This window comes from Tubulanus polymorphus, chromosome 2, assembly GCF_964204645.1.
Source record: "Tubulanus polymorphus chromosome 2, tnTubPoly1.2, whole genome shotgun sequence".
Lineage (NCBI taxonomy): Eukaryota > Metazoa > Nemertea > Palaeonemertea > Tubulaniformes > Tubulanidae > Tubulanus > Tubulanus polymorphus.
Window position 1 is genome coordinate 4591493 of NC_134026.1, and position 15460 is coordinate 4606952.

The window sequence follows — 15460 nt, forward strand, 5'->3', positions numbered from 1 at the left end:
CAATCATTTTGCTCACCTTAGTAGATGAATAATACTAAAATTGGTCGACACATGAAAACGAAACTTATGATTTTAAAGGCACCAGTTTTCAGTCGCAAGTCTCCTATTATCGGAGGGTCATTCAGGCTGAGGAACGTATCTCAATCCCACTGTACTAAAAAAGTTGTCATGCGGAGGGAAATTGTCTCAATCCTAAGTCTCTACTATTCAAAAGTTGAGCGAGCCACACTAAATATAAGCAAATAAATAGTCTTGCAATTATTCCATTATTATTATTATCATTATTATATTATAAATATAAAGCTTTTTTCCCCGACCACAGAATACACACACAGCAAACCCGAATATACACTAAAATAAAATCTTTAACTGAATCAACTGGAGAAAAAATTTTCAATCGGCACTGCGACTGCGTTTAATATTTCGATTACATTTGATTGCCATTTTATCAAGTTCAACTCGCCCATTTCAATTACCTCATTAAAGTTAAAGAGTCAACAACAAATATTCATCCCCATCCCCCATGCACATTTAGTGCGACATAAACTTTAAAAAAAAATTCAACAGTGAAATGTAAATTACTTGATTGCAAACTGGCCAAATGATTGGATGAGATCATACAGTCCTCTCATCGGAACAATGATTAACTTTCACATTTACAAGTTCGAATAGAAGATTTTGATTTTGTTACTTTTCAATTCAAAAAACAAGTGTAAAATATAAACGTTTTCGAGAACGAAAAAAAGGAAAAAGTAGCGAGATAAGGCACTAGATGGGGAACGAAAAGGGCAGCGCGCTCATACAAACTTAAAGCTCATAATATTCTACATATAAGTATACAGCTGCAATTCTATATAATATACAATCTATACTGGTATATCAAACATCTATTCCATACAATAATGGATGCACCATGTAGATTATTCGAGAAAATTTGTCAAAAATATATCCTTCATCACTTGCTAATACTGTATATACCTTTAAACACCTTCACCCAAAATTACATTTATATCTTTGTGATCTTTTTTCTATCTAGCAGAATACATATACCCAAGGTTCTAAATCATGCTATTAATTCATTAGAATACCATTTTCCTCACAAGAATTCTGACCCGATGTCAAAGTTGTGGCACGGAGTCCATCAGGTACAAGTTCTATTGTTAATAGTTGAAAGCCAATCACCAGTGAAATTAGTAACTCACGTAAAGACCAATAGATAGACATTCATACATTCAATCATATCAGTGACAAAGGGACCAGCCCTAAAACTGGACATTCGTTACACTTAAGACTTAAAGACTACCGTAGTCAGAAATGCCAGAATATCTATGCAGTGGATCCTCGTTAAAACGACCTCAGATATAACGATTTATTGGTTACCAAAAACCTAGAATTTGTCACAAATAGGACAAGTTCAAAAATGTTATACTAGATATAACGACCAGTTATACGGTTATTACGGATACATTTCATGGGCTTCTGAAGTTCATTGTAAATGAGGTTCCACTGTTATAATCATTGCCTGGTTTCACTAATCGATATAGTCAGTATGTTCAGTCAATGAAACTGAGAAGTTAATGAATCCGGGACTTTCGAGATTTAAATTTTGATTTTCTTAACGGAAACGATCATGATCGTCGACTGAAGTAAACGTCGTCCTCTGAACTCGAATCGTCGTGATATTCGTTCGTCAGGAGCGACTTTTTCTGGCCGCCGTTTATTCCGTTCGCTTCGTCGGGGTAACCGTTCGTGTTCAGCTGTTTGTACGTTACCGGCTGAGCGCCCCATCGTCGCACCATCGTCAAAATCACCAGTAATACGACAACCAACATCAACGCTGTAACTGAAATCAGAAAACAAATTCGCCTGAGAAAATATCATTCGATAGGAAATAAATTCTCATTAATGTGAACATATCTTCAGATTAAACAAACCCTTTTTTTAATTTTCAAAATTATTTCCAGCACTTTGGGGTATTAATTAATCAGCACTATAAGGCTTAAATGATTTATTTTCAGCAAGCGGCGATATAGATTGTATATTCAATAATTAATAGTTTCTATTTCATGCAGTTAGTAAACAAATTAACTTACCAATTAGATATTTCATATACCATAAAGTTGATTGCATTCATTAGGATATTTTGCGGATGGAAAGGAAAATAATATGGGTTTCAAATTACTAAATAAATCACACTTAAGATAGATTCCACAGATTGTATTTAGCAATGATTTACCACTAACTGCCAAATAAACTACGGTAGTTTCAATATTCTATAATGATTGTAGAAATGCATGGCTGGTACATAAGCATTAGAGTGGTATAATGTATTACAGCATGATATTTCATGAAGCTAGTACTGAGCTAGAGACAGTCTTGATACCCAGTCTATTCGAAGCCAGCACACAAAACCTTTATAATCAACTAAGGAACTACACCAGTACTACACGGCACATCTATGTGAATAGTGGCTATATTCTATGTTACTATTTTCAATATTGAGACGTAAAATTGAATGAAATACAAACCTGATACTGCTAACACAACGATAGGTCCAGTTCCAAGAATAAAAGAATCAATTTCCAACATGAAATCTAAATGAACAACGTGACCAGCCTTGACTTCTACGGTCTGAAAATAAAAAAAAAATTCACGTTGCTTTAATCTAATTCACCATTTCGAGAAATCTTTTAGAGTAAGAATCTTCAGCAAACATTCGGTTGATATCGATAATGTAGATGCAACTTTCTCACTCACCTTGCTAACAGGACCGTATCCAAATAATGCAGCCGTCACTTTGTACGTGCCAGGCAACACGTACTTCCAGTAATCACCTTGAGTTGACGTTTTCGCATCTTTTTTAACACCCTCGAAGCGCACGTGAGCCCCTCTTAAAGCATTTCCTTTCTTGTCTTTCACGATACCTTTGATACCACGATGTGCCTACAATCAAGAATGATTTATTCAGTAATCGGCAAGAGCGCTCGCCGAGTCTGTGACACCAGGAGAACCTTCGTTTCAATGAGATTCATTTCAATACTGGTATACCTGTTTCAACATCGTAATTAACGATGCTTTATGCATGTTCCAAATACGAGGAAGAGAATTACTTTTCGGGTATGCGCAACAATCGGGAGCAATGGCAATAGGTAATGTTCCGTACATCTGGTACATAAAATCCTGAAACAGAAACACAAAGTGAAATATCATAGCTCATCTTTGATGGGAATGTAGGATACCAAAAATATTCATTGACACATTGACTGCCAAATATAAGCTCTGACAATGTCTGTTGTCTCTACGAGATATCTCAAAGCTAACCCATATAATTTTGGAAAGAAACAGAAACTTTCAACTACCGGTATTTACAGTTCATTACCTGTAAAGTCCCAGTCTCTGATTCCCATTCGGCTCCATTCACAATACCACCTTTAAATGATTGTCCTGTAAGCAGAAAAAAATATCTTCTGAATTGAATCACTTAAATTCGATTTACTTTGCAAAAGTCAACGTACTGGTATGTATTTATCAACATATATACATACCTGGTTGTTGAGGGCAGCTCGGTTTACCGAGGTTCATTGTCGGGTGTTTGTTAGCGTAAGACGCAGCGATCGATTTCAATATTTCATCATCGGCAGTAGGATGGCTCAGTGATCCATCTGAAACATGGGTACATCAATGAAAATACAAAGTCAATTTCTTATAGCTGATTGCATATCTGTAATCCCATCAAGATCGTTTGAAAATCATACCTGTATCATTAAACGGAGCGAAATAAGGATAGGCGGCGACTAACGTAGCGCCCTGGAATGCAATGGATAGAAGGAATGGATTCTTGGATGACAGGCTTAACAACGCCATTATCTCTGGCTGTAATTGACCGCTGCTATTCGTGAAGTCCACTTGACCATAGTAAACATCATCTAAAAGAACGAGATAGGCAAAAAAAAACATGAACATCAACAGTCTTCATGAGCAATGAGAGGCAACTATGTGCATTTGACTCCCGTATTCTGGATTTCAAGTTACTGGTTATTAAAGGTCAATTACTAATCAATGATGCCTGAAGAAAAACTTACTCAATGTTGGAAAACTTGTGGACAGATCGATGCCATTAGCATTATCAGGTTTACCGGAGCAAACTCCTTCTTTGGCCAAATCAGCACCATCAGGGTTTAACGAAGGAATGATATGGATCCTCGTGCTATCAATCAACTGAAAAGGAATGCATTCGTTAACCCGTCCTTTGAATTGAAAACATTTTCATGCCACAAATTTGACACAAAATCGTTCAAAAATCTGTTGTAAATTACACTTACTGCTGTTATTTCATCATCTTTGTTGTAGTTCGAAGTGAGATAATCGATGAACTGCAGTAGAATCTCGCGACCGACGACTTCATCGCCGCGAACATTACCGACGAACTGTATTTCCGGCTCTCCGGTCTCGTGTATTCCCGGACGACTGCTGATTTCTACGGACCATATTTCATTACCTTTTACTGATTTCCCGAGACTGAAATGAACAACAATTCACTGAAATCATTATAATACAGTAGACTCAGCTCGTCTAGGATCTTGCGCGGGACCAGCTATTACAGACAAACTTACTTAAGCCATCACATAGCTTAACTTGTCACTATTTCTAAGTCCCAATTTGTATTTCCAACTCAATTCACTAAGTGTAAGTTGTCATTTGGTAGTGTAAGTCATCAACATAATCATGATCCCAACTATGACGACTTGAAAGCAGCGAGTTTCACTGAATGTCGTTATTCAAAGTTTTTTTTAGCATTTTCAATATAGGAAATTCATACCTTCTCAGATCAACGATCTTTTCATGCGTTTTGTATATCTTATACAGAAGTTTAGTCATCTGCGTGTAATTGTGGTAAGACATCATATTAATCTCTTTAGAAAGTCGAGTGTTGAGCTGTGTACTTTCGTCCGCTTCGATTTCGACTTTTTTCACGAGCGGATTATAACCTATGACAAAGAAAAATTCATTAATACCGGTAGTAGAATCATTAAATCATTGAATCATTAATCCTTTCAGTGCATCTACACCGCAATGTGGTGTGTAAATCAGCGATGGACTTAGTTAGTACACCGCCTCATGGTGTATTGATGATTGATGTCATTAGTAACTAGTTATCTCTATTCATAAATACAGTGTTTTCAAGAAATTAACAAGCCAGGTCCCTTTGAAAAACAGGAGGGTCCCCCCTATGTCACAGTCCCTGAAACAAAAGCTGGTTTGAAAAACAGGCGGGTCCTTTACCTGGGACCTGGCTCTTATTGAAAACACTGAAATAGCAGCACTTGTCAGTCAAACATAGTGAACGATACTCTACACCGCAGTGTAGATGCATTATAGTGCACTATATGCCTGTTATTCAACACACTTTCGGGTATTAATTAGCCAGCACTGAAAGGGTCAAAATCCCAACTTTTATGATACTCGAAAAATGAAGCGTAATCTTACCATCTGCTACGATATTTATAAGATGATCGCCTTTCGTCAAGATGCGATAGTACTCTCCAAATTTATTCACCGTTACGTTATGTTCACGATTACCCAGTTTTAATACGGCTTTATTCAACGGGAATCCTCTCTCATCTAATATCTGTCCTTTTACCGCTGTACAGAGAGAAAATTACATTAGCATTCGATCTCATACACAATAGCTTACAAACTACAAGATATCTTTTATTTCTAGTACTATAATATTGCAAAATATCACAAAATCTGGTTTCTTATTGAAGGTTTAAGTTTGTATTGGGAATGTTTACCTTGTTGCGACTTTTTGATGATCTGTTTCAGCGACAGTAAATTCTCATTCCATATATACGGCAAGTGCGAGCCACTTGGATAGTTACAGCACGAAATATGGGCTGCTAACTGCAGAAAATAGGGTCAGATTGATAAATCCATTGACTAGTTGACTGAAAAATTAATTAAATGTTATCAGTCTTACCATGAAACAGTCATTCTTTATGTACATGAAATCCATGACTGAATTTGAAAGCGGTTGGTGATTGGCTCCGTGGAATATTCCTCCCTTAGCCGGTTTAACATTGCATCGACCGCCGGATTTCATGTTCGGATGTCTATCGACGTACGTCTGAGCGAGCATTTCAAAAACAGCGTCATCATCGGTGCTTGACGTCGATTTACCGAACGAGTTTCTTTGTTTCTGATCGTAGGGAATTCTACGATATAAGTAACAAGGGAATAACATTTTAACGAAAATTCGTGTTTGATTATAATATGCATTCATTAAGTCCCGAGAATGATGGTGGTTGAATCAATCCGAGGGTACTAACCTCATTGCCAGAGCCCCGGCCTCCAGACTAACTACCATATGCAGTGGATAGTCATTCAGGAACTTCACAAGTACATTATATTCTTTTGGAAGCGCAACCTGCAATAAATATGATACATAAGGCCTATAGTTCCGAGACTGATTAGAACATCATATTCATATCAAGGATTTTGAATGTGGTGGGAACAAAACAGAATTCTTAAAATACAATATACTGGTAGGTACCTTAGTTTGCTTGTCGAACAGATTTTTCAGTCCGTTGAATTTGTTCGAATGACTGCTACAATTACCCTGGGTCAGTTTATTCGTTATATCTGGGTTTGCCAACGGTATCAGATATAAATGAGTTTTATTCAACATGTCCAGAATTTCTTCGGAACGTTTGGAGTAACCTGAAAGAGAAACATAAAACCCCGGGATGATTTGTAGCAGTAAGGCTTCTCCCAAAGTTTCCCAACACTTTCTGTGAGGAAAAATAGCACTTTTTAGTGAATCGTGCCTTACGATAAAATAGTAACTCATCATGATTTGTCAAACCATAATTTTCTGGACAAATCACTTATGTCATGGATATCTTTATTGCTCAGAAGTGATGTATGCTTGGCCTTGTTTATGTGGTGACAAAATTTTTCAGATTACTGTAAGTAGCACTTTCCAGCACATATTGACATTTTTGTGAAAAGTAAGCACAATTCAGAGTCTTCCTAACAAATACTTGTCCAAAAAAGTAGCACTAAGAAGTAGCAAGTAGACAACCATGCCGGATAGTATCCAAAACATTGACACACTCATTACACAGAAGATCGAACACCGTAAATAAGACTTAATGTTGACATACCTGTGGCAAAATGTCGTACGAGTCTAACAATCATCTCATATCCGAAAACCTCATCGTTCAATCCACCAATAATTCCTACATGCGCACGTTCGACTTTATCCTCAACCGAATTCACATTCTCCGCTAATTCAAACAGCGAAATATCATTCGTCGACGACGAAGATTTTCCGAGTACTGAATATTTGAATATCGTCGGGTTCTGTTTGGCGAGATGATCCAATTCTACGAGCGCTGACTGATATTGCGTGTATTTGAATTGAAGATTTTCGGTGATGTTGAAATCGTGGTGTTCTGACCAGGCAATTAACGACGTATCTTTTTCTAGCGTGAAGTTCACTTGTACCGCGCCTTTGTCCGTCACATTCACTTTATGAGTGACGCTTTGATACCTGAAAGCCAAAATGAAAAAAATGTCATTATTGATGTATTTTCAACAGGGTCCCTACAGATCAGTCATTTCTGGATATAAGGAATTTTAAAGGAGAAAATATCAAATTTTGAGGAAGTGTCTGCATCACTTTCATATCCCAATTACTGTAGACTCTTCCTAAATCGGTGCTGTTTATCTGCGGTGAACCATAAATTCATTGTAAAGCAAATTTTTATCCTTAAGACTACCTAAACTCGTTTCTAATTTGGTAACCGCTTTAATGGTGTGAAAACATATCCCAACTGCACCAATTTAGGCGTATTAGGAGTTTAGGGCATTTCACTTAAATCTAAGGAGTTTCAAGCACCTTTAAAACAATTTTCCGTTAAGAAGGAATTTTCAAGGAATGAAGGAGTTGTAGGGAGCCCGTTTCATGAATCAAACAGTAACTTAAACTAAGCAAATTAAATTAACATACCCAAGTGCAGAGGCAGTGATTTCATAAATACCAGGAGCTAATAACCTCCAATAATCCCCATCTTTTGCCGAGCTGATTACATGATTAATTCCTTTAACCCGTACTTCGGCTTCCGGTATTCCCTTGCCAGTGGTCAGCGACATCACGAACCCTTTCACTCCTTTATGAATCTGACCCATGAATACGAGCAACGAGTACTTATTCGCGTTCCAGTATTTCTGCATATCTTTCGCGAGTGGGTATTTGACGCAGCCGAGTTCAAGAGTCACCTCGAAGCAATTTGTATGCAGATAATTCCAGTCCTGCATACTGCCTGGTAATGAGAATTAACACAACGAATATTGTCGATTCATAGGAGGTTTAATGCAGGAAATTAACAACAAAAATACGAACCATGTATGCTGTACCACTTAGCTCCGTTAGTAATGCCGTCAGTGAAGTATTCATTTGGAAAAAGGTTCGGACAGGGTTTACCACCATGCATTTTGGAATGAGCCTGAAAAGCCAAGAAAAATTTACTCAATCTTAACATGTCTGTTCACAGGGTGGCCACGTATATTTGTAGTCTAGTAACAAGTACTATTTTGCATGATTCAGATCTATAGCAATCGTGGAGCCAGTCACTCAAAAGTTGGTTCGACTTAACCAGCGAATAGTTGACATAGTGTCATTAAAAGTTCATTGTCACTATGGTTTTTAAGGTGACATAGTGTCATTTCATTGTCACTATGGTTTTTATCAACTGGTTATCTTTAACCAATCTTTGAGCAACTGACCCCTGAATTTTATGATTAAGTATTTTAGAGCCTTACCAGTGAATAAGATTCAGCTAAAATTTGAAAGGTTTTATCGTCGGGACATTTAGCGTACACGCTGGTTCCCGATTCGGTATCGTCGTACGGATAATTGGCGACGAGCGATCCGCCGTGGAGATTCGCTGATAAAACAAACGGAATCGATTTCATCCAGTTCATGACGGCCTTAGTTTCGGGTTCGAGGGCGTGTCGAGCGACCGCCGGAAACCGGTCGGGAAAATTACGATTCAAATCGACGCCGTTCTGATTCGCGCGGCCGTATTCGCCTTGAACGTCGCCGACCTGCGCGATCTCGTGCCCGTCCGGGTTCATGCTCGGCATTATATGAATGCGCGTGTGGTCGATTAAATACGTAATGAAATCATTTTTTCCGTAATTCTCACACAAAGTTTGGATCAGTAAGAGTAAGACTTCGCGACCGACCACTTCGTTGCCGTGCATATTTCCGACGTATTTAAACTCTGGTTCACCTGCAATTTATCATAATTAAAAACTAGTCAGTAACGTGTCTGTGGTTTAGTTTCACGATTAGATATTTTCGGTTGGTTTAAGGCCATAAAAGCATAAGCTTATAAAAGCATCAACGACCAGATTACTAACTAAATACAATTTTTGCAAACATTTGTTTAGACCTATATGGTACGCTTTAAATTTGGAAGCCGAAATGCGAGCTATCCTGCTACATCGTGTGATGAGCACTCAGTCGTTGTCAAAATTAGTTCATTTTCAATCAACTATGCACTGGATTTTTGGGCGCCCGAATCCATACATCTCACAGGACCCACCAAATATGCTATTACTATAAATTACTTCTTTTTTACTCACTGATTATCAAAGTTTTCATCGATTCATTCAAGGGAAAAATTCATTGATTAAAATGTAGAAGAAATTGAACACTGAAGACTGAGTTACTACTAGTGAACCTGGCGAATTTCACCTTGCCGTGAGTGGAATCCTGAATTGCTGCTGCAGTAGCGTTGGAAGTTCCCCAATGATCTACACCAATAACGATCAATTCTTTACCTGGTTCATGTTTGCCGGGATGGCTGGATATTTCGAACACTTCTAAATTGCGTCCAACGACTGACTTTCCGACCGAATAAAGTCGCGATATTGTCGGACATTTTTCGTGGTATTTTTTCATGAACGCCATCATTTCTGCGTGGTTATGGTGTTTGAATACGGTAGGCTCGATCAACTTGAGTCTTTCGTGGTGCGAATAATCGGAAACATTTTTCAGAGAAGCAATGAATTTCTTAGTAGCCGCATCAGCAACTTGTTCTCTGTAAATCCAATGACAATAGTTTTTAGGTAGGGCCTAACAGGATAAGTAGGGAGGAACAATCTACGCTCAAATTCATGGATGGATTTTAGAAATTTAAGTTTGTGAAACATGAAATTTTTACAACTTTTTTTCAAACATAGACTCGCAATAATTAGCAGGTTCACATTTCATTTTTGATGGGAAAGAGACCAGAAAAGAACAATTGACCAAGAAACTATGAATCGCTGAGATTTTTGTCCGCATTCCAGCTGTCGTCGTCATCCAGCAGATGGCCACTAGCAGGCATTTGAAATATGATCAACAACTAGCAGATGAATATCCCTCTTAGGACAACGTTTTATATACCAGTGAAACACATGGAAAAATCAATATTAATGAGTCCAATTCTTGTGTTGATTCATTGCAATGAAAATTCACTCAGTGATTCTCCAAGCTGTTACATTTATATATAACACGATTAAGATTTAATCATAAATCCTCCATTGCGAATGAAAAATGCGATACATATACAAAAGGACAAATATATTTTTAAGGGGATTGAAATAGAACTGATAACTGCAATATCCTACCCCACGTTGACTGCTGATGATCCTCGTACATTAGAATTATTCAGTTTCGAATTCAGTTTGAAATTTATTTCAACCGCTTTTCCTGATTTAACTTCAACATTCTTCGTCACGCTGTCATACCTGAAAAATTCAAAATCGTGATAATTGTCAGTCAATTGTTACAAATATTTTCTGTTTTAAGTTTCATCAATTCCAAGACATGAACTTACCCATTTTTAGAGGCGGTTATTTCGTAAGTACCAGGAACTAAAATACGCCAGTAATCCCCGTGCGAGGCCGTCAAAAGTTTGTGATTGATTCCTTTCACCGAGATCGTGGCATTTTCTATAGGATTCTGATTTGTTGAATCAACTACATAACCTTTAACACCTTTGTGAACCTAAACACGAAAAAGCTTACTTAGAAAAGCTATGCAATCCTTGAAATACAACTAACAGCATGCGCTGTAGATTTTTCGAATACTTACTTCGTGCATGTAGGCCAGGAGCGCAGGTTTGTTGTTACGCCATTCGGTAGTAAGATTACCGGGCAAAGGATATTTACAACACGATAACTCGATAGTAATCTCCATACAGTTACTGTGCAGATAATTGAAGTCTTGCATACCACCTTGATTTAGATATGAAATGAATACAAATCGTTAATCCCTATCAGAAAGAGGCTTAGCTAAACCATTTACTACCTCCCAGATGTAACAAACAGAAGAAATTACTCCGAAGAAATATTTGGAAAAGCTTTAGGGGCCATTCATAGAGTTTTAAAAAATTGGCCAATTTCCCATGTAGGCCTACATAATGCTTAACTAATAAACATCCGTACTCAATAGCTAATAAATTATCATCATTATTGGTGCGTATTTGTGATATGCTGGGCGGTTCTGAAGTTCAAGTATGATGAAACTGAGTCACAATCCTTTTCTAGATTTGAAAAGAATCTTGACTTATTGATTAGTTATTGTATTTACAAAACTTTCTTTAGTTTTTGTAAACAAAATAAAAGTTTCTTTAGTTTTCGTAACAAAATAACTAATCAATCACAAACAATGGTTTCCAGACCATACACAAACCAAAAATCATTAGATCCTAAGGAATATTAAGGGCTGTAGGAACCATTTAGAAAAATTCAAAGCCTTTAGAATCAAATATCATGACTGAAAATGGCTTAAATCAATGTTAAGATACTTTTATAGAAAGTATACTAAGAAATTTTGTACTTTTAATTGTGGGCTCTTTTTCAACGCCGGTATCACATACCTGGTACATCATACCAATGCGCGCCATTCGTAATTCCACCTTTAAACTTTTCTCCTCTAAAACATTCCACCTCGGTGTGCATCGTCCGGTGATTCTGCGAATAAACCGTCGCCAGATGCTTAAAAACGGCGTCGTCAGGAGCGGGGCTGTAATAACCGGATTCCTCGTGCGATTTCGAATCGTCGTACGGATAACTAGCGACTACGCTACCTCCGTGAAGATTCGCCGATAACACAAACTTATTACGCGTAATCCAATTCATCATGGCTACCGTTTCGGGCGCGTAAACTTTTCGCGAATTATTCTCGTACTGATCGGGGAAATTACGGTTCAAATCGACGTTTTGTCCGTTGCGCCGGCCGCGAACGCCGGTGCAATCTCCGACGGTGGCCGTTTCGAAACCGTCCGGATTCATCGACGGCATTATATAAATATTCGTCGAATCGACTAAATCTTTCACGGCCGGATCGTGTTCGTAGTTATCCAATAAATGCTGGATGAGATAAATCAGAATCTGCCGAGAGATCACCTCGTTTCCGTGCATATTTCCGACGTATTTAAACATCGGTTCACCGGCTTCCACCGTATTTATATTGTCCGTTATTTGAATCGCCCATAATTCGCGACCTCGGCTGCTTTTACCGATCGTGTGTAGCTTGGCGATCGTCGCGTGTTTCACGGCGTACGATTTTAAAAGTCGCGTTAACTCGTCGTAATGATGGTAGTGCGAAGTGTCGATAGCTGTATCTGCGATATTCTTACTGTTCGTAGTTTGACTGGAAATCAGCCACAAAGTTACAAATATATACACAAGAGGCCGAACACTGCAACTACAACTGTACACTCTGGATGCTGAGATCACTGTCTGCATTTTTTTTGGCAGCATCGTTAAACTTTTCAACTTTTCTCTCCTGATGAGGCTGAACAACCGAAAAAAACAAGGGAAAAGCCAAAAAGCGTAATTTTGATGATTCAATTTCACTTTCTCACCTCATAAGGGTTTAAACGCACACGCCAGTTGCCCGAGAAGAATCATCACTATACTGCCTATAGTTGGGGCCTTAGATCAAAGAACATGATTATAAGACGCACACAGAACATACGTTTTAGTGCAGTGAAAATATATTCGTGTGATTATTGTGGTTTTCCGGGTTGGTGGAATTGGTGGCCGTCAAGTGCCGCCACCTATGCTATTGTTCGCATGCCACAGTAGGAATACTCCGTTAGCGGGCTAGTTCACATATTCGCCGTCAATGTAATATCTTGGGTTAGCACTTGACGGTCAAGAACTGACAAGAACTACTTTTGGTTTTTTAATCCATTCTAGCCGATTATCTAATTCGCCCTGAGAGGCAAAAGCTTCGCAGATATAAAAGCGACAAAGATTTAATAGATCCTCGAAAAGTGGATGTATTAGCTTGGAGTAATTATCATTTGAAAATAATTACGCTCCATAGGATCGTAGTAGCTATACCGGGCATGGGCACTCGCGCCGCCTCAGTCTAGTCCCGAGTCATAGTATGCAGTACCGGTACCGTCCTGTATTGAGTAGGCCTATTGGTGTTCATATTTTATTGCATGTATCTCCTATATATGATTTGTAATTATTCAGAGCAATAACATTAAGTTTAAGTTGTGCCCGGGACTCTTCTCGACTGTGAATAAAAAAATGACAAGTCCGGGAGTGAATCCGATCCCATATCCGCGCAGTACCAATTCTTTATTCTGCCATCAGGTGGCGAGCTGGTCAATTACAAATCGGCGTGTTGGTTGCATAAGAAACGTCAAGATATATCATCCTCGACACTTCGGTTGAGTATATTTCACTATTGGTAATCGAAAAAACAATAATGCCGCGAAGAAGATCATCTCCAATGGGTGGAATGAGAGGAGCCCCGAGGTATGTAGAAACTATTATAAGTGTCGAATGTGAAGTGAAATCGTTGAGGGGTCAGAGAGGACAATTCAATTCAATATTCATCAATTTAATGAAATAACATTTACTTGAGGCTAATGTCACGATTTTTGAATAAGAGATTAAGACATTGATTTCTTTTTTCAGCCGTGCTCCACCAAAGATGCAGTACCGTCAACCACCTGCGCCTGCTCAGAGGTTGCCTGCAAGGGCCCCTGCGGCTTCCCCTACCCCGGCAGCCCCGACGCAATCGGCCGGTCCTGGATTATTTGGACAGATGGCGGCGACTGCTGGTGGAGTGGCCATTGGTTCAGCTGTGGTATGTAGATAACGATCTTAATCAATAACAATTCGTTCCAGATAATTATTTAAAAGTCTTCTTGATTTTCTTGTCGTTTTCTATTTAGGGACATATGATAGGTAATTCACTCAGTGGTGGAAGGCAAGAAGTCGAAGCTGCTCCTCCTCAGCAGATTCAGCAATATCAAGATGTACCTCAGCAACAGCAATATCAGGGAAGAGTTTGCGAATTCGAGATGAAACAATTCATGGACTGCGCCCAAAATCAACACGATTTATCATTGTGTCAAGCTTTTAACGAATCTTTGCGACAATGTAAATTAGCTAATGGTAAGTTAGCCTTTATAGCAGCCTGTATTCCACACATACATTTTGTTTGTTTATATTGTAGTTTTGGGATAAGGCAATGTTCATGTTAAGTTTAGCTCAAACCTCTCTCCATGTCATCACCCTTCGGCAATTGATATTGTTCTTTACTGATTCAATCTTTTTGCAGGTCTTCAGTAACATGGCTCAGATGATTCACAAACTTTTATGAAATGTAGAAAATGTGCTGATGTACGATATAACTTAGTCTATCGCTCAGGAGTGAAATAGAAGTAGTTTTTCTAGTTCTTGCTTTGAACAAAAATAGATTTATTCACGTATTATTTTAACATCCAGTGTGTTCTTAAATTTGATCTCTGTTTACGGTTGTAGAATAATCCCATGATTTACTGACTAATTTGAATGGTGAACTGTCAAATAAATTATTGATTGTTGGAACAAAGTTGTATGATTTCAGTTGGAGTGCTGTAGATTTTCATGTAAGAGGAACTTTTCGTATTGTGCTCATATGCAAATGTTGGGTACCGAGAAGCAATTTCAGAACTTGCAGCATATTTGGGGTGAAAATTTTGAAAGCATGTGCACATTTTACATAAGGAAATGCATGAAAAAGTGTCACCAACGAGTGGATCTTTTGAAATTGATGATCAAATTTTCTAAAGGCTGGTATGGGGCACTTTACTCAATGAACAGTTGGAAAACCCCCAAATACGGTCCGAGTTTTCAAGTTAGCATACATCAAGTGTAAAGGCAGCGTACATTGCCAATGACAGTTCTACGGTATCAATTGCACTAAGAGTGGGTTAATGATACCAGGAAAACCGGATGCATTGTCGACTAAAGCACTAATTAATAAAAGATCCAAAATTAGCTATGTGCTGCTAACTCAGTAAACTAGTGGAGAAAACCAGTCGTCGGGAATGTTGTTGTCTGTGAGGAAACAATTACGGCAGAAGAACAAGAATAATATATCAAAAAGTTT

General features: G+C 38.3%; 2 protein-coding genes across 3 annotated transcripts; one reads left to right on the forward strand and one right to left on the reverse strand.

Annotated features, from left to right (window-relative positions):
- Window positions 1-257: 257 nt before the first annotated feature.
- Window positions 258-13075, reverse strand: LOC141898576 (carboxypeptidase D-like). 2 transcript variants are annotated; one of them, XM_074784552.1, is made up of 25 exons: window positions 13040-13075; window positions 11937-12856; window positions 11150-11292; window positions 10893-11062; window positions 10684-10803; window positions 9853-10112; window positions 8827-9299; window positions 8408-8510; window positions 8015-8327; window positions 7167-7555; window positions 6554-6720; window positions 6330-6427; window positions 5981-6215; window positions 5796-5904; window positions 5488-5643; window positions 4820-4988; window positions 4323-4518; window positions 4083-4218; window positions 3756-3926; window positions 3546-3662; window positions 3380-3444; window positions 3049-3180; window positions 2758-2943; window positions 2529-2631; window positions 258-1843 (listed from the first exon to the last, which is right to left on the reverse strand). In XM_074784552.1, exons 2-25 carry the CDS (start codon window positions 12820-12822, stop codon window positions 1629-1631), a joined length of 5112 nt encoding a protein of 1703 aa, XP_074640653.1. In that variant the 5' UTR covers window positions 12823-12856; window positions 13040-13075; the 3' UTR covers window positions 258-1628. The 2 variants fall into 2 exon arrangements, with proteins under 2 accessions (XP_074640653.1, XP_074640654.1); XM_074784553.1 differs by having other exon boundaries at window positions 258-1837; window positions 11937-13073.
- A 596-nt stretch (window positions 13076-13671) lies between these two features.
- On the forward strand, window positions 13672-14908 carry LOC141898739 (coiled-coil-helix-coiled-coil-helix domain-containing protein 2-like). Its single transcript, XM_074784808.1, has 4 exons — window positions 13672-13836; window positions 13999-14170; window positions 14259-14481; window positions 14648-14908. Exons 1-4 carry the CDS (start codon window positions 13787-13789, stop codon window positions 14656-14658), a joined length of 456 nt encoding a protein of 151 aa, XP_074640909.1. The 5' UTR covers window positions 13672-13786; the 3' UTR covers window positions 14659-14908.
- The last annotated feature ends 552 nt before the right edge of the window (window positions 14909-15460 follow it).